General features: G+C 40.9%; 1 protein-coding gene across 2 annotated transcripts in view; it reads left to right on the top strand.

The window, feature by feature from the left end:
- Positions 1-19687, top strand: part of LOC139949290 (transmembrane protein 198-like) — a 61883-nt gene that overhangs the window by 29654 nt on the left and 12542 nt on the right. For both annotated transcript variants that reach the window (XM_071947697.1, XM_071947698.1), the window contains exons 2-4: positions 1028-1337; positions 15945-16508; positions 17278-17420. In XM_071947697.1, coding sequence (XP_071803798.1) covers positions 1130-1337; positions 15945-16508; positions 17278-17420 — 915 coding nt within the window. In that variant the 5' untranslated portion in view covers positions 1028-1129. The remainder of the gene's footprint in view (positions 1-1027; positions 1338-15944; positions 16509-17277; positions 17421-19687) is intronic.

Here is a 19687-nt window from a genome sequence, read left to right as displayed (position 1 = left end):
CACGCAGGAAGAACAAACCTTATAGGAATATTTAAACAACCTGAGAAAAATTATCGCGGTAATGCTTCTCAGATTCAAATTTGGGGCATTGAAGCTGTTATCTTTTTACATAACCACATCACTTTAAAGTGAAATGTGTATCAAAATGCTTTATACTCACTGGTATTATCGAAAGCTGCGGTAGGCTTCTAACATAAAGTTCCTACTGCCATTAACTTTAAGAGCGACTCCCAAATGTATACCTACCTTAAGGGAGAACGCTTGCCGTACATGTCAATGTCGTCTGATCCCTTTAAAAATCCAACCGTCATCATTACTCATACTCCATAGTGTACGAGCAAACTCCATCACAGACCATATTCCTAGCTACCCCCATCTCAGGGGGGCAAAGGGGAACATCCTACTCCCCAGAGATACCCAAAATGCCATGTGGCTAGTGGGGGTACGCATGGGAAGGGAAGGGGCCAATAAGATCCAGACCAATCACAGTGATGATTGAGGGATGAAAGTACACATGACATAACTTTGTGGTAATCTGCGTCAAGGCTGGGGGATTAGAACTACGTGTGATTATCCATTAATCCAGGCAGTCTTTCGGAACCCTGCTCGCGATTGAGACATCGGCTTGACAACCCGTCGGTCGCTTAGGTTGGACCGAAAGTCTGTCGTCAGAACTCAGAGAAACTTCTGACAAATTCTGAAGGTCATTTCTGACGGAAACATAGTGCCAGTGTTGAGATCAAGAGCTCAAAAAACCTTCGTTGGAAACCATTTGTTAGGACTACTCTAAAAATTGGTACTGTGAAAGACTGCAGTGTTTGAAACATTGTTACTGAAGTACGTGTAGGTGGTACAAACATAATGTGTTTAACATCAGAAAGTTTGTTTTCATATTGAACACGCGACAAATCTAAACACACAGCTTGTCTGCTCTCTTTTCACGGTTTCGAATATGTTTAGAGAATATTTGTTTTTGTAGTCACTAATGAGTTTCCCTTTTGTCTATTTGTTCCTTCACCCTCCTCAGACGAGTCCCAACAAACATTGAAAGCAATGAAGATAACGTGAAGTTTCGTTGTCCACGTAACCATCAGGCAAACCTGCTGCTCCCCAACCCCCTTCGTCAAAGATGTCGCAGACAGCACAGACACCCTCGGTTCTCAGCCTTCTGTTGCAGACCGAGTTCAACACGACAACGCTGGTGCCCCCGGTCACACAGACGCCGACCAACCCAGCGCCAGAGTTACCATGTGATGGCATCAAATACGACTATGAAATCCCGACGGCCGTCGTGTGTGGAATGTGCTTCATATTCGGCATCGTCTTCACATTTTTCGGTAAGTTTAGCCACGAACTTTGACCTCTATCATAAGCATTTCCAAGCCACCCTGGGCTCAATCTCATAGAGCTGCTTATGCACAACAAGTTGCTAACCACAAATTACGCTTACCAGAATAAGGTTACCAGCCAAACTACCTTGTCACATGTGCAATTTGTGACTGGTGTTCTGCTCATTTCTGCTTAGCAGATAATTGTTTAAAAAAAACCAATATTGTCTGCTTAAGCAGCTCTATGAAATTGGGCCTTGCCGATTGAACTTAGTCCAAAATTCATACTAGCTCGCTAGCTTTTTCACAAGTTTAGGGAGACAAAACATTTTAACAAGTTTTCATCTTGTTACCATACATTGTCGTGGCGGTTTCCAGAGGTCAGGTAAAAATTCCCAGAGGGAAAACTCTGTAGAAAGAAGTTAACATTTCTCAGGACCCCCTCCCTCCCCCACCCAAACCCCTCAATTCACACGTAGTTCTCCACTGTTCAAGCTTTTTTCATCAGCCATGTACAAAAAAAACTGTTCAAGGGTGACCAGATCTTTTACAGCACACCCTACATGTACTGCTACACCAAGGTTGGACTGTCAACAAGTTTGTTATTAATATTGTCCAGCAGTGGGGCTTCCATAGTTCTGATAAGTTCCAAGGCTGCAGAGGAAACTAGATTTCATGCCCTTTTACCTCTCGTCGAGTTAAATATTTCTTTCCCCACCTTTTGGGTGTGTTTTCAACAATGTTTACAAAGTTTTTACACTCCTCCCAACATAAAAATGTCCAATGTGGGGTATGTCAATCTTGTTGTGCCTTTTTTTGCACATCACGTTGCATGTAGTCAGGTTACTGGTTAGGACTAGCGTAGTCCAACTATCGTCGGTTAGACCGAGCTCAGGCTACGTGAACTAAAGTCAACGAATAGTTTGTGTGCAAACTTGGCCACAAGCTTTAGTCTTCATCTGCCTCTTGTACTGTGCTGTATTATATGTACATGTACATATAATACAGCACATCTACACTGTACATGTATACGTATACATCGCCAGGCCTGGAATTTCATATTGGAGAGGAAGAGGGCAAGGCCATTTTCGTCTTGCAGAGAACACTCCTGTTGGAAAATCTTAGTCTCTTGGACAACTTTTGAAGGGGCACCAAAGTAAAGGCAAAGACCAGCAGCTGATTTCTCGAAACGTTACACAACTGCATAAGTCCACTTGCACAACATATATGGAGCAACTTGCGCCATAAACATTGCGAAAGTGGACCTACGCAGTTGCGTAAAGTTTTGTGAAAACGGCTGCAGAAGCAGCAGAGGACGTGGCCTCCAAGTAATTCTAGGGGTGCATCACATACATGTAGCAATGTAAGTTTCTACAGAAGTTTCTAAAAAAAAATAATCAACATTGTTAAAGATGTGATGAAACTCCCCTCATGACTAAATGTAGGTCAGCCTTCCCGTGCCTCTTTTAGGTTTTTACACTCACTTTGCGCAGGTGCTCCCAATGTTAGAATCCCAGGTAAAATCTCCTTCGTCATTTATATTGGCGAGCTTCCCTGCATGGAAGACCCTGAATTGTCACCCTTCCTGTCCACAGCTTGGCTCTGTCTCCAAGGGTCTCTCGCCATTGCCCCCAGGTATTTAGCACTGTCGCCTCCAGGTCTGGGGTCCCGGCTCGTTATCACCTAGGCTCAGCAGGTAATCAGAGCAGGTGGACCTGGGGTTTCTTCTAAATGGGGGCAGGGGGGGGGGGCATTTTTTTCTCTGGAGAGCTGGTGGATTTGAAAGTCTACACCTGCTCTGCTACATGAGCCTAGATACTTAAAAGTATTCTAAACTTTAAGGCGCTGGTCATTATTGGTAATTACTCAAAATAATTGTTGGCATAAAAACTTACTTGGTAACAAGCAATGGAGAGCTGTGTAGTACATGTATAAAACATTGTAATGGCTCCCTCTGAAGTAACAAAGTTTTTGAAAGGGAAGTAATTTCAATTTTGATATCGAGACCTCAGAATTAGATTTTGAGGTCTTGATATCAAGCATCTCAAAGCACACAACTTGTGCAATAAGGGCATTTTTCTGTCATTATTCTCCCGCAACTTCGACGACCAATTGAGCTCAGATTTTCACAGGTTTGTTATTTAATGCATATGTTGAGATACACCAAGTGAGAAGACTTTTTTTTGACAATTGCCAAAGGTGTCCAGTGTCTTTAATGGGATGGTACAAGATTACATTTGGGAGGAGTGTTTTCATTCTCATCGTTTGATTATAAATCGCTACACATCAATACAGTGCTACTGTAAATGTTTCATCAAATTCAATGGCTGAGGATTTGTTGTGTACATAATGTATACAAATGGTTGTTTTATTACCTGCCTCCAAAATACAGTGAAGAGGGGTTTTTGCATTTTGTCCCCATCCTTCTTTTTGTTTCAATCAGATTCAGTTTTGTTGCGTGTGGACTAGTTCTAGTGGTGCTTGTGTACTTGAGCATGATATTCTTGACATATTTCATTGGATGGGACAGCAAGCTATTGCCCTTGCTCTATGCTCTGCGGTCCCATGTACTAGCACTGGTAGTACATGCAAAAGAACTCAGAGATCTTAAATGTATCATGTAATCGCCATAGATACATTGCGCACTGCACACTTGGACGACCTACGTTGGTGAACTTTAAACCCACTTCAGTTCCCAAAATCGGGGATCAATGTGCGATCGTACTCAAGTTGGAACGCGACCGCGATTTCAGGCCTGCAACTTATCCTGTTGCGGGATCCAGATCACACAATTGTGGATCCAGTGGGAACGCGGTCTTTTTGTATTCTGTATAACCCACCCCAGGTTTCCTCTTAGGCTTATGAGCTACAGTGATTAAGTTCACTTATGAAGTGTCCTTGGTTCATTACAAGAACTACATACTAGGGCCTTATGATGATTAATGATCACACTTGAAAAACACAAGACCACTGGACTTGCCTTGTCTGGACATGAGTGTACTGGCCAGGTGCTAAAATCACTGGCCATGGTAAAATTCCAGCACTCACTTAATTTTCAGTGATTGATTAATGGAATAATGCTGATTTATTTAAAAACTCATTCCGGGAGTAGACTGACAACTTCCAACAAACATTGGTGACCACAGGTATGCCACAGTGTATCCCTTTCACTAATTCCTAAACACAGGTGTTTTGGGGTTTCATGTTTCTGTGAAAAAATTCCCAATACTTCAGCCGAAAACCAAAATATTTGGCAAATAATTAAACCAAATCCTTGGGGGTAGGGTTCTTTTTAGCAATGTTTATTTTGAAACAAATATCTAGGCTGTATTTATTAACTTGCTTTGCATAGACAACTTCCATTCCAAGAAGAAATACCACATTGTATACACAATGGTATCAGGGTTTGGTCTTCTGGAGGTTGCTTTAGACCTCATGCTTTGACGTCATCCAGCCGCCATCTTATAGGAAAAACGGTCACGAAACAATTGAAGCCCACAGATTTGTACATGCGGCGCTAAGTATTGGCCAATGAACAACCTCCTTTTGACCTGTAGGTGAGGGCGCCCTACTGAAATGACGTCATGTGCATAAGGTCTATACAAAAGCTTGCCCCGAAACATTTCTCATGACAACTGTCTCTACAGTCTGAGGAATTTAAAGTTAAAGGGAAGTACACGTTTTCTAATTGTCAAAGACCAGTCTTCTCACTTAGTGCATCCTAACATAAGCATCAATCAACAATCCTGTGAAAATTTGGGCTACATTGGTCATCAAAATTGTGAGAAAATGATGAGAGAAAATCACCCTTGTTAGACAAATTTGTGTCAGATAGGAATAAAAGACTTCTATCTGGAAGTCTTTTATTTTATTTTTTTTAGTGAGAAATTACCTTTTTTTCAAAATCTTTACTACATGTACTTCAGAGGGAGCTGTTTCTCACAATGTTTATAATCAACAGCTCTCCAATGCTCGTTACCATGTAAGTTTTTAAGTTAAAATATGTTTTGAGTAATTACCAAACGTGTACCTTCCCTGTAAGTGATCATTTGTGGCAGAGCAAGTCATTGTAACAGATAGCAAAAAACAAACAAATAACCCGCAAATGGCCTACATGTACTGCAAGCCCGTTGCCTAAAATGTGCACTGTGCAATAGCACATAATAATCCGTCTCTCAAAATAGCAAGATAATGGATGTTGTAGGGGGTGACATCGGGTAAATATCCGTCTATGTACCAGCAGGTGGATAATACCGTTAATGATGTTTTAATTACAATCTTGGCAGGGACCCATTAACAATTTCTTGTCTCTTCGGTTTAGGAAAAGCAGACCTGTAATTACTCCGGATATTTTCACTGATTGCCCGTTAATTTGGACACTATTTAAATTTTTTGGGGTTACCAGCTGCTAATTACAGGATTTGAACTGGCTTCAGGGCACAGGGTACATATTCACAGTGGTTTAGTGGTTAACACATCTCTTATAGATTGAGGGGATTGGGGGTTCCAATCTTCCCTGCGACTAGCCTTTGTTTTTGTTGTCCCCCAAGAACTGAGTAGGCCTATACGTGTACAGTGCTTTACTCACGTAACCCTAGAAGGCTTAAAACAGTTATTATTATTTTTTAGAAAAATAAAAAAAAAGTTGCTAATGTTGGATTTGAATGTGCAACCTCCAGAGTAATGTTCCAAGCGCTCTAGCAACTGAGCTATTTTGTTGGAAGTCTTCTTAATTTCTCAATATCTTCATTTGGTGTGCCAACTAGAAATCTTTCAACATGTTCTGCTGTATAGCCAGGGATGGCACCTTATTTTATGATTCAACCTGTACTGGGAGGCTGCAGCAGAGGGGTCCCCTGAAGGGGATGGCAAGCACCCTTGTTTACAGGTTTCCTCAGGCTTGTGAGCTACAGTGATTAAGTTCACTATGAGGTATCCTTGAATTCATTACCAGATAATAGTTATCCCATCGATTAACGGTTTTCAAGTTGCTCTAACAAAATGTATGCATATTTTTATTATTATTTATTTATTTGGCATAACAAAGAGAACAGTACAAAATACAGGAATAACAAAAGAAAACAGCAAGGAAAATAAGCCAATTGCACATGCCTGGAATAACAAAAGTTAACCAAATAACTATGACTACAGAGTATAATTCAATGAGAGTTCCTCCCCCCCCCCCAAGTTTTTCAAGCCATCTGGCGGACAACTTCTACTCGTCCATTCCTACCCCTGTACTCTTGTTACATTTTTGAAATTCTTAGCGACGTGGTCAGTGTGGAAGCTGCAAACCACAGGGATTTGTTTCAGCTCAGGGTCATTTCACTGGAGGTGTTTACTATTCAAATTGGGATCATGGTCTCTGGGTGCCAGACATAGCTGGACTGTGTTTAGTCATATTCGGTATTGATGTTTTAAAGCAATGATACATGGACCGGGAATACTGCGTAGGCTGTTTACGAATTAGGGGCTACAGCTATTGTGGCTATGGCTTTAGCAGCTATGGCTTTGGCGGCTTCGGCTGAACAGGATTCTAATTTAGCGGTCGCCAAATGCGAGTGAAAACAGAGGCGTGTGAGATTATATTTAAGTTTATAAAATGGTTTGACAGTTGTCCTGATATTTTATGAAAAGAGTACTAAATTATCAAGGATAGAAATAAGGAGATAAGATCGCCCCAAAACAATTTTTTGTTGTCACTTCAATGTTAATTGTTGTTTGGCGTTTGTTTGTTTTTTTTTTTTTTTGGGGGGGGGGGAATGTTCATTTTTGCTATTTGCATTATTACATGGGCCAGTGAACAAATTTTTAGGGACCACCCCAATTGACTTGTCCGGCCGGCTAATAAACAATTCAGGAAACCCCCTACTGTAGGGGCTGTAGCGGCTACAGCTGGAACCCCCCCCCCCGCCCCCTTTTAATGCTGTTTAACACTAACAGGCATCAAAACTCTTGGACAACCTTAGCCACAGCTACTGCTAATTTTACAGTGGCTTAGCATTAGGTAACCTTGTTGGCTACCCACTGTAGTATCACCTTTAACTTAATATACACAATAAGTGCATTTTGTTTTGACTGGTGCCTCATCTACAGTCTATAAATTAGCTAAACTCTGGTGCATATCTCAAAACCACCTTTTAAGTTATGTGTAGGGTTTGTAACTTTTTTCACTGACTGTCCAGCGGAATCAGCAGGGATGAGATTGTTCAGACTTTTGGCTGAATTCAGACTTTGTATGTCGGCCTGGTGTAGAAAATCAGATAATATTTTTCCCCTAAAAATAAAGAAATCCTGCTCATTGGTCTACTTCTCTAGTGCTTTGGATACTTTTTCCAAAAGCTCCTCGAAACCTATTACCGCAGGGGTTACCAAACGGTAGAAATGCCATCATTTCAACATACTTTGGAATTTGTATCCAAGTTTCAGACTTTTTCGTTAGTAATGACTCTCACCCCTGAATCAGTTAGTTTGCAATTTCAATAGTCTGCCATCCTTCCCACTGGTCCATATGTTTGACAGGGTTCTTTCAACACTCTTTTTGTGTTGGCACCTCATGTCTTTATGGTTTTCTTTCAACACTGTCATTATTGTTGTGTTGTACCTTAAATGTGTTACTTGTTTTCTTACAAATCTGTCATTTTGGTATGACACCTCCGCCTTTTACAGTTTTCTTTCAACGCTGTAATTTTGAACAATCAATGCATGCAGTCGGTGGTTTATGTACTAGTTTCTGGAAGCAATAAAATTGCCAGCTGGACAGAATTTTGAATGGTTCTCAGAAGTTATAACTACATGTAGCATTAGTGATTGCCCCAATGTTGATGCATCACTCATTTGCTAGCAAAATTGTCTGCAAATTAGCATGCTATTTACCTTGGTGTAATGGTGTCTTAAGTGCTATCCACACGGCAGCGATTTTATCTGGGGTCCCTTGTTTAATTTTAGCATGGTTGTAAAATGTACCAATGTGTGACAAGATTTAGCAAGAGAACTTGAACAGTAGACAAAATGGTTGTCCTTCTTTTCACACACGGAAAATTGTAAAATTGTACAACCATGTTACAATTATGCAAGGGACCATTGCTAAATTGCCCTTGTGATGTGAAAGGGGCTTATTATAGGCACTCTTCTGTGTGCTGAAAAAAAAACCATTCTGCTCCTACCTGTATTTGTACCTCTTTGGGTTTCCATTATGTTGGCTTGTTCTGGAACAGACAATAATTACAGGCGTGATCAAAATCAACATCACAAGACCACGTTACAGTTGTAAGTTAACTAGCTCAATGCTAAATAGACTGGCCTCAGGCTGTCCAGTGTAAAACTCAAGCCCTGCCGCTGCTATCGAAATAATTTGCCTACATGCCCCTACCTAGTCATTTCCTTGGTGCCTATTGAACTGTTTTTATAGATTTGACTAATTTCCCTCGCAGGCCTTTTGCCAAGAAAACAAAAAAAATTCTTTGCCCTAAACAGGATTCAAAGAGCATGCAGGCAGTTGAAACAATTCACCTGCATGCCCCTGGTCATTGCCCCTGATAATTGCCCCTGGTCATTACCTACTCTCTTGAAATGTTCAAGTAGAGACTACTAATTTTCCTGATGGGTTGGTAGCCTTTGCCAAAAAAAAAACAACCTTGCCCTCGCAAGGTTGAAGTACATGTAGCGTACCTTGATTGCGATGTACATGTACATTAAAGTACACCCAATGCTTCTTTGAAACAATTTGTTTGATAATTGAGGCCAGCCGAGCAGAACATTTCACAGGTTGTTCTTGTAGAGTCTTAACGTGAATAATCACTGAGTATGAGAGCACATGATGAACGTCATCAGTAGATGTGACCATACCTCCATGATGTGACACTCTCTCGGCTAGAGGTAGTAGTCACAGAAGAAAGTTCAATCTGTTTTCCAATTAAATGTGATGGCATTGTTCACTTGCCGTGAAATCGGCACGGAATCTGCAGTGAGCATTCCCAGAGCGGTGGGGGTACCATGGGAGAAGAAAGGTCACCCATCATGGTACTAAGAAAAGTACATCATGAAGTTCAATCTGATCAGTTTGGTGGAGTAAGGGTGTTGGGGTTGAAGTCGGGGTTTGTTAGCTTGGTTGGGGTCTGGTGGGAGGGGAATCGTGATGTAATGCTGTGTCATTTTTACTGAGAATAGTGTGTCACGTTTCTTCAGATAGGACGGAGGGGGGTAGTAATAGTCTATAATTCTTCAGAGAAATGCTGTACAGTTTTAGATGTAGACAGGTTGTCAGTTTTCTTCATGGCTTTTGGGTCACCGAAAGTACAACGCAAAAGGAGATATGCACTGTATACAGTGTAGGATCAAATCCTGGTCAGAAGATGCGTGTTCAACCCAAGATGTGGACCCTAGACCTTTAAGTTGTTATCACTAATTGGGGAAGACGGTTCTTCTATAGTGAAATGTCTTGTCATGCTTTTTTGCCTGATTAGTTGGGTGCGTCAAACTCTTCTCCAAATAGGCCTGTAATTTCATCTTTTGAAGTGGGGGGGGGGGGGGGAGGTCATCTGCATCACTCCCATCGGAAAGTCTTAAAGTTGCTGGGAATCTTTTCACATGAGCATCTAAGCCAAGAACAGGAGAAACAATAGCCAGGCCTCTTGCTTATCAACTAAATAATTGAAAATAAACCCCAACCAATTAAAAAAGAAGAAGCAGAATTTGATTTTAGCGGTCCAAAAAATTTGGGCGAGAAGTAGGGGGGGGGGAGGATTCAACACAAATTTGAACTCTGGCTCTCGGCCAAAGGCCTTGGACAGCAAATGACAGTGCTAGAAAACTCACAAATATACAAAAATAACCCCCTCATGAGTGCAATCAGTGAAAAACAAAATCTGCAGCTTAACAAATTAGTGTCTTTAAAGCCATAAGGATGTGGAGCATGCTCAGCTTAGATTGCAGCCACTTTTCCCTTCCCATTCTCTCCATTTCTTGATGGGCTCAGAAATTGAGGCGTTGATTGAGGATGGAACCCTTATTAATCCAGCCACTTCGTGAACATCCTGTCAACCCCGGGCCGCTTAATTGAGTGAACGCCACTGGTGAGAACGACCACCAACTAAGGGTCGAGGAGCTCGGTTGCGAACCCGCGAGGTCTGAGGCAAGACGATAAGTAAGGAGTGTGTGAAGGAAAGGAAGTTGAAGACAACTTGATGAGAGTGATGAGTTGTTGGTTTTGATTCAGCTTCAGGAGGAATCCAAGATAAGGATCTATTTTGACACCTTGTATTGATGTTTGATTTCAGGACATTCAGGAAGAGTTTAGGCTGAACAGGACTTTTTACTTAATTTGGCCTTTCTTGACAAAAAAACCTAAAGCCCTGTTCATACTTCCTGCGAATGCGAATGCAAAGCGAATGTCGATGTCACAAATTTGCAAAGAATAGTTCGCAGCAGTTGAGTTGTGCTCAACTCTCTTGCGAATATCGCAGCGAAAACAGGGTTGTGAAGTCAAATTCATGTCAAATTCGCATCGCATTCGCATGAAGTATGAACCGGCCTTTACTCTTTCAAAATTGTTTTCTGAGGTAAATTTTGGGTATTTTGTGGATTTTTTCCCATTTCATGTGAATAAAACATGTCCAATCTCGACCTCTGTTTACACTTTTGTCTTATTTTGAAGGCAACAAAATCTTATCTCTCTACTTGCTTTTCTCAAGATGTCATTTTTTAAATTGGGCCAAGTTTTGCCAAGGTGCGCTCAATCCTCATGGTGTTTTTAAAACATTGCAAAGGTTTCAAATTTAATTTCTTCAAAGAGTTACTCAGAGAACTTTCAAGTTTGCTTTTTGTAACTTTTTCATTCCTAGGATCTTTTGCCCTACAAACATCCTCATGCCGTTCTTGCACATTTGTTGGGTGTCATGGCCGAGCGGTTTAGAGCATCAGATTCAGTTTCTGGCAGTTACGTCATCAGAGTTTGGGTTCAAATCCCGGTTATGACACTTGTGCCCTTGAGCAAGATGTTTTACTACAAATGTATAATTGCTTCTCTTCACCCAGGGGTATAAATAAATACCTCTGAGGGTAGAGGTTGAGCAGTGCCAAGGCAGCCCAGACTGTATACTACCCAGGGAGCTGAGAAACGTCAAAGGAATGTTGTTGGCCCAATGACCAGGGCACTAATGTTTTCCTCTTAGCATAAGGCAAGTCTACAGTGGCCTTTACCATCCTCATGTCCTTAAGGTCAAACTATGATCGGATAATTTGTCCACATAGACACCCTACTATTTTCCCAGCACCATATCTTGTTCTTATCTCAGTCGGAGGGCTTGGGCAAGTCAGGTAAAGTCCATCCTCATATGGCCTTTGACATTATTGTGCAATGCCTAGCTTTGATTCGATCATTGTTTCCCAACCTCCATGGTTTCCCCAAAAGAAACTCATCATCCCAGCGTTGCATCTTGGCCCCAGAAGTCTGGTAGCTGTGGTGAGTCTGTTTAAGTCCATCCTTGTTTGGCCTTTGACTTTGATTTGATCATTATTTCCCCCATAGAGAAAACTCATCAACCCAGTGCCGCGTCTTGAGCCCCACCAGTCAGAGGGCTGAAGCTAGTCCGCTAAAGTCCATTCACCCTGTATGACCTTTGACCATAACGAGCAAAGACCAAGTAATGGAAAGTTCATCCCATCTCTACTTCCTCAGCGCCGCATCCCAACCTTGCCCCAGCGCCAAGTCCGGCCTCCATCTCATTCCTGCATCCTGATGTTTGTCACGAATCCTCTTCGCTGAGTGCCACATCTTGGGGCCAACTTTCAGGACACTGTCCTCTGTTGCTGGCATCAGCATCTGAGGAACAGATGTTCTTCTCTTCTTGTTTGTACTTTTGTCTTCGTCCATCATCGCCATCTTTAGATTTTATTGGTATCACACTCTCTCAAGTATTTTATCTGGCACACTTCCATCTTTGTAGTCGTGTTGCAAGACGTTGTTATTTCACTATCACTCAACTATCGCGATCCCCAGCTCCAGTTCTCCTGGCCCGCACATTACTATCGAACGATAGCAGGCGCTGTTGAAAAACTCCCAGATCACCCCAACACACCACACTCAAACGGGATCGCGACTTACAGAAATACCCTCTATCGGTGGAATAGTCGCGTCGTGTATAGAGTTGAGTTTATGTGCATGACATTAAAGTAGGGCCTTTTGGTATTACCATAGATGTTTTATCCACTTAACAAGAACGTCTTGCACCAAGACTACCATCTTTGATGAAACTGTTCAAGGGCATTTTTTCAAACCTGTAACTTTGACTCTGGCTCCTGCTTGGCCTCCACCTTGCATCAGAGCTCGAATTTGAAACTGGATAACTGATTTAATGTCGGGCCAGTAAACTCAAGACAGGACAAGTCCAGTGGTCTTGTCTTTTTCCAATTTAACATCTTTGTCTTTTAAAAGGATGATGTTCAAATATTTAGTTGGAGACTCAAAAATATCTGTCAATTCGGCCTGCAGGAGTATCGCCCATTAAACAGGAGTCTGGTGATAAATCTTATCTTGAGTTTGTTATTAAATAAAACATTTGAGATAGTAAAACTGTGCTCTCATTTTGATTCAAATCTTGGAAACAAAGTCCTGGTCCAGTAAAGATTTTGAGCTACAATTCCTGCAGTTTTGTGGATTTTTCCCCCATGATCAAGCCAGGGCCCAATTTCATAGCACTGCTTAACGGTAAGCAAATTTGCGTGCTCACTGTAGCAGAAAAATTTGCTTAAGCCTTAGCGTAATTCACAGGTTAGCAGAAAAATTGGGCGGCCATTGTGCGAGTTTACCGTGGATTTGCATTGTGACGTCATGTATTTTCGTGCAGTTAGCGCAGGATGGTTAGCATGCCTTTTCGTGTGCTTACGGTTAGCAGCGCTATGAAATAGAAATTGCAAAGTAAGCACAAAATCGGCTGCTAAGCAGTGCTATGAAATTGGGCCTAGGTTGCATGGTGCTGAACTAAACTTCTTACACTCTTGGTTGGAAAGATTTTACCCCAAAGCCGACCCCAAAAAGTCAAAATCTTGCTTTTAAGAACCTTTATTTGACCCTTGAGTCATACTACTACCCCTCCCCCATGGTACCCATATTAGCTCCACCGATTCACCAGTCATAAACAAACCTCAAAACCCATATGAGGACTGGGGTCATACCCCCAATTTGAACCCCCTCTGGTACTCCAGTCATAGTACCTTATGTTGTCTAGTGATTCACCCCTCCTACACAAACCACTATTAGGGGGGTTGGGGTACGGTACCCTCCCCCCCACTCTAAGGGGTTTGCGGTTTTTCTCAGAGTTGCCAATCTGGTTATTTATGCCATGAACAATACAGATCAGGTGTACTCTCAGACTGTGCACGATTCTACACCAGTCACCATTAGTCACTTTGTTAAAGTGACAGTACAAGATTTTGTGTAAGAATGATCGTCTCAAACCACTTTTAAAGAACACTTCAAAGTAAAATTATTCCAAAATGTACAATTTAGGGGTCAGAGATAATAAATACAAATATTGGATGCATATGGGTGCATTGTCGCAGAATATATAATAACGAGGTGAAATCTAGACCGTTCCATTTCACAATGCCAAAAAATGGACAATTCTAACTTCAGCGAGTGGCTTATATTCTGCAATAATGCTCGAACGGAATACATTCAATATTTGTGCTGTTTTTTAACTCACATGTAGATCCTTTTATTTGAAATTCTTCTCATAATAGAAACAAAATAGACACGGACAGCACTTGATGTTAAATGAAATAACAAATCTGTGAAAGTTTAAGCTCAATTGGACTTCAAGTCGAGAGAAAAAAAGTGTAGGCGAAAAAGGTCCACTCGCTGTTTTCAATCATGGGGTTTTGCTCTCTGCAAGATGAAAATTAATTGCATTTCAGGCAATAATATTTCAATGGAAGTTTTCCAATGGACCACCTCATTTGTTATTTGGACTACATTTCTGAATTTCAAACTTATGTGCGTAACCTGGATATTCTGAGGTATCTGGGACTCAGGGGCAGCACTTAGAAGGCATGTTCCGGTGTTATAAAGCCCCCTCACATTTATTGTAGACCTTGTTAAGACTTTTTCGTCCATCATCAAGTCTTACCCACTCCACCTGGACTTTTGAATGACTCTGTCATCACCTCCCCCTCGCCCATCATCAGTAGATCACCTTGGACAGATTATACCAGGTACAGGTGTTGCCTCCAAAATGTCAACTCATAAACCAGCTCAAACAACCAACTGTTCTTCCCAACCTTTCAGGGACCTTTTAGGGACTTCAAATGTTTAAAGGCAGTGGACACTATTGGTAACTACTAAAAATAATTATTAGCACAAAACCTTTCTTGGTAACGAGTAATGGGGAGAGGTTGATGGTATAAAACATTGTGAGAAACGGCTCCCTCTGAAGTGACGTAGTTTTCGAGAAAGAAGTAATTTTCCACGAATTTGATTTCGAGACCTCAGATTTAGAATTTGCGGTCTCGAAATCAAGCATCTGACAGCGCACAACTCTGTGTGACAAGGGTGTTTTTTCTTTCATTATTATCTCCCAACTTTGATGACTGATTGAGCTCAAATTTTCACAGGTTTGTTATTTTATGCATATGTTGAGATACACCAAGTAAGAAGACTGGTCTTTGACAATTACCAATAGTGTCCACTGCCTTTAATTGAACACATCCCAGCTTAAATACATGCAAAGGTACCATGCTATTTTGTTTTTTACAGCCTCACTTCCATTTCATTAGTTTCAATGGTAGATAAAAACAAGATGTCCATACCAAGATAAAAGTCTTTACCCGAAATCCCTTTAATAATATTTATGTTGCTTGGTACGTAGGTACCAGCGAACTGACGTAACTTGTTCGTCACCATTAATGACTCGAACTTGACATTTGCATTGCCGGAAGTCCCCAGACAGTCCAAAATCAACATTTGTTGAATCCTTGGAAAAAAATATCCTTACGAAATTTGAGGAGAGCAAACTGCAAAACAATTTCTTTTACGCGCTTAGCGAATAACCCTTGGTTCCCAGCCGGACACCTTTTATAAATTCTGGAAGATCTTTGTGGTTTGTGCTGGAATTCTTGCTGAATTTGTCACGGGGCGTAATAGTTTCAGTCTGGTAGGAGTGTTTAAATCTTCTTTATCAAAATAAGCATCTTCAATCCGCCGACCGTTGAAACCTGTGTTTACAAAATTCCTTCCTTTAGCGGCCTAAGCCTCGCATAGGATCTTTGTTTTGATTATTTTAGAAATGTCATAATTTATCAAATCTTGAGGTGATAAATGAGAGTCGGTTTGAAATGAAAGACAGACAAGAAATTGCCAAAAAAATTTGTGTTTTTTCTTAAAAGAGTTGTTTAAAGAAGTACTGCATGTTTTTGTATTATTATCCATATGAACGAAGACATTTTGCAATTTCGTTGCAACAGTTTTCCTCAAGAAGTTTCTGAGAAGGCTAGTAACTCAAAATGTTTGCTGGAGCGGAATTTCTTTTACAAGACCAGAAACAAAATGAGAAAAAAATCCTGACACCTAATAGTTAAAATTCTTCTTCTTCTTCTTCTTTTTCTTCTCTCTCGTTACAGGTTATAGATGCTTCAAAGCCATCATGTTCCTCGTTGGTTTCATCTTAGCTTCCATGATCATCTTCCTCGTCTGTATAGAAGAAAGCTCCCTCTCTATTGGGGCTAATGTGGGCATCTCCATCGGTGCGGGTGTGGCGTGCGGCCTGGCCACTATGCTCTTCACCCTCTTTGGTCTCTTCATGTCGGGCTTCCAAATGGGCATCTTCATCTCGGCAGCCATCCTGATCGCCATCGAGCGCTTCTACCACCCGGACATCATCTGGATCCCGCTATCGATAACGTTCGGGATTGGCACCGTCTGCGGACTGCTCACGATGAAGTGGCAGCGGCATCTATTCATTCTGGCTACGAGCGTCATAGGGGGCGCTATCGTCACAACGTGCGCGGACTATTTCCTGGAGTTGTTCCGGATGGTGCAGTATGTCTACGATCGGTTCCTTGTGAAGGAATCACAGGAACTGTGCTGGTACAGCTGGCTGATTCTGGGAACGTGGCCGGTCATTACTACACTAGGGATTATCATTCAGTATAAAGTTACATCCAGGGGGTTCAACCATAAAGATGGTAAGCGGTTTAATATAGTCAGACTCAGCGCCGGTTATCCCTAGTTACCGCCAAAGGATTCAATTACCAACATTGTAGTCTGTTCAAATTCTCATGTGAAAGTTGATCAACCATACATGCGGTACCAGGGTCAACCACAAGGCGGTACATGTAGGGCAGTATATTTGGTACATTGTACTTTGTTAAATTTGAACCTTTTAACGCTGGAAAACCTGGTAAATTCTAGTTTTACCTCTAGAAGGTTCAACCACAATCAAAAACATTGTATTATTTCCACTTACATGTATACTTTTTCTGTTTAGGGTAAATGACCTGCTCTTGGTCAAACCCTAGTTACCTCAAATGAGTTCGACCACAGGCACCAGTTTCAAATCTAGTAAACCCTTGTTACATCCAAAGAGTTTAACCACGGACACTAGTTTAAAATCTAGTAAACCATAGTTACCTCCAAAGAGTTTAACCACAGACGCTAGTTAAAAATCTAGTAAACCCTAGTTACCTCCAAAGAGTTTAACCACAGACACTACATGTAGTTTAAAATCTAGTAAAACCCTAGTTACCTCCAAAGGGTTTTTAACCACTGACACTAGTTTCAATTCTAGTAAACCCTAGTTACCTTCAAAGAGTTAACCACCAACACTAGTTTCAAATCTAGAAAACCCTAGTTACCTCCAACGAGTTTGACCACAATATTGGGCAGCAGTGGCTTCTATTTTATATCTAAGTTAAGATTTAAAATAACATCTTTGTTCCATGTTGTGTTTCCTAGGTCATAAAAAGATCAAATCTCAGCATGTAGAGCTACACAAGCTCAAAAAGAGGAAGCCCCCTAAAGATCGGGACGAAGTACGACTACAAAAATATCAAAATCTTTACCGGGTACGGAGGTGCAATGGGGATGTCGTTGCAGTGGTAAGAAAATTGTTTGCTATTTTGTTTTGTCCTGGTATGATGTCTAGTGTTTAAATGATATATAGTTGACCGAACAGTCAGAGGGTTGGCTGTGTACTATGCATGTATATTCACCAAATTGTATTGCAGGCTGGCATAGTTTAGTTATCATGCAAAACCATTGATGATATTGATTGGTCAGACAGTAGGAGGGTTGACTATGAGGAATTAAAGGTCATTTTACAGAAAAGGGACTGTTCAGTAAAGATGCTATGTCAGATTTTTGGCCGATTTGACCCAAAAATTCCAAAAATTTAAAATTCAATAGGTGTTTTGATGGGGGTCGAGAAAGTTACAAGCTTTCATTTGAGCCATTGCTAAAAAAACTCCGCCAATCATTAGTAGCAGTGAAATAAAGTGCTCAAAATTAGTTTTTGTCGGGATCCCGACAATATATCACGTGACCAATTCTTATGTGTTTTATAAGAAGCGTTTTAAATTATTGTCATGGTTCCTGACCATTAAAAGTAAAAGTTAAACTTTTTTTCGTTAGAGCGGGTGATACTCTTTGAAATACCATTCACTCAAAAAAAATCTATTTTTCAATGTTTGGGGGCAAAAATCTGACATAGCATCTTAAGTAATGGAAATATAATACCTGCAGGCCTGAGTACCTATCTCCACCCCCATTGGTTTATTTGAAACAGAATAGCCCCCTCTTTCAGTGAACGTGATTTGCGACAAGGAGTATTTTGCAATTTGGAATACATTAATGTAGCACAACACACTTAACAGTTTGAACTTGACTACGTCAACTAGCCAGTATTTTAGCTCTCTTGCCACATGGGGCAAATGGCACTTAATTGGGCTGTGTAGTCACTTCTGTAGGAAATAGATGACTGCTATTTCCCGCAAATCCTGTCAGCATTTATCTGCAATTAGGGACTTCACTTGGAATGGTTAGTCATTTTGAAAAGGAAAAAAACATTTAAAGGCAGTGGACACTATTGGTAATGACTCAAAATAATTATTAGCATAAAACTTTACTTGGTAATGAGTAATGGGGAGAGGTTGATGGTATAAAACATTGTGAGAAGCTGTTTCTCTCACTTTTGTATATTATCAACAGCTCTTCATTGCTCGTTACCAAGTAAGTTTTTATGCTAACAATTTATTGTTTGAGTAATTAAAGGAACACGTTGCCTTGGATCGGACGAGTTGGTCTTTCAAAAGCGTTTGTAACTGTTCGTTATAAAATGCAAATGATTAGAAAGATATTTTAAAAGTAGAATATAATGATCCACACAAGTGTCACTCGAAATTGCGTGGTTTTCCTTTTATTCGTCGACAAACACTGTCGGCCATTTATGGGAGTCAAAATTTTGACTCCCATAAATGGCCGACCGTGTTAGTTCGCAAAGTAAAAGGAAAAACATGCAATTTCGAGGCAAATGTGTGTGGATAATTATATTCTAGTTTTACAACATCTGTCAGACCATGTGCATTCTATAAAAAAACGGGTTACAAACGCTTTGTAAAGACCAACTCGTCCGATCCAAGGCAACGTGTTCCTTTAATAGAGTCCAGTGCCTTTAATGCTAGGCGCGATGCTGTAGGTGCGATTGAGACTGACTAGGTAGAGACTTGTAGGAGTAGGCCCTTGGTTTATATCAGGAGTTAACCCTCTCACCAGGCGACCTACATTTCCCACCTTCGTTCCTCCTCGTTCCTACCTCACAGCTTTTTTAGTTCAGAGCCAATCTCACTTCCCGACACAACAAATTGTCTGAGTTTCGAGTACGTACATGTAGCAATGGCATCGCCTAGCAACAGTAACGATCAGAGCCCAATTTAATACAGAGCTGCTTAAGCACAATAATAAGCTAAGCAAAACAAAGTTATGCTAACCAGAATAAGGTTACCAGCTAAAGTACCATGTCATATGTTAAATTTGTGACTGGTGTCCTACTCATTGTTGCTAAGCGGAGATTTTTTAAGCAGTATTATAGTGCTTTAACAATACATCACTGTACATGTGCATGTAACTCTCTACATGTATTGGAACCAGCTATGCAATACATTCTTAACATTTTGGCTGGTAACACAGGTTCAACCGTGTAAGTTGTGCATGTGATCATGATGTGATGAAGCCCTGAAGTTTTGCCTGGTATTCTGTTTATAATGACTCTGTGTGTAGACCTTCCTATAACTCCGATAACAGCTCTACATGTATATGTACGTGTATGGGATGGGACATTCATGAAATTTTGGCCGATAAGCTCTTTTAA

This window comes from Asterias amurensis, chromosome 16 (assembly GCF_032118995.1).
Source record: "Asterias amurensis chromosome 16, ASM3211899v1".
Taxonomy (NCBI): domain Eukaryota; kingdom Metazoa; phylum Echinodermata; class Asteroidea; order Forcipulatida; family Asteriidae; genus Asterias; species Asterias amurensis.
Note: the sequence above shows the minus strand (reverse complement) of the source record. Positions and strands in the feature narration are given on the sequence as shown.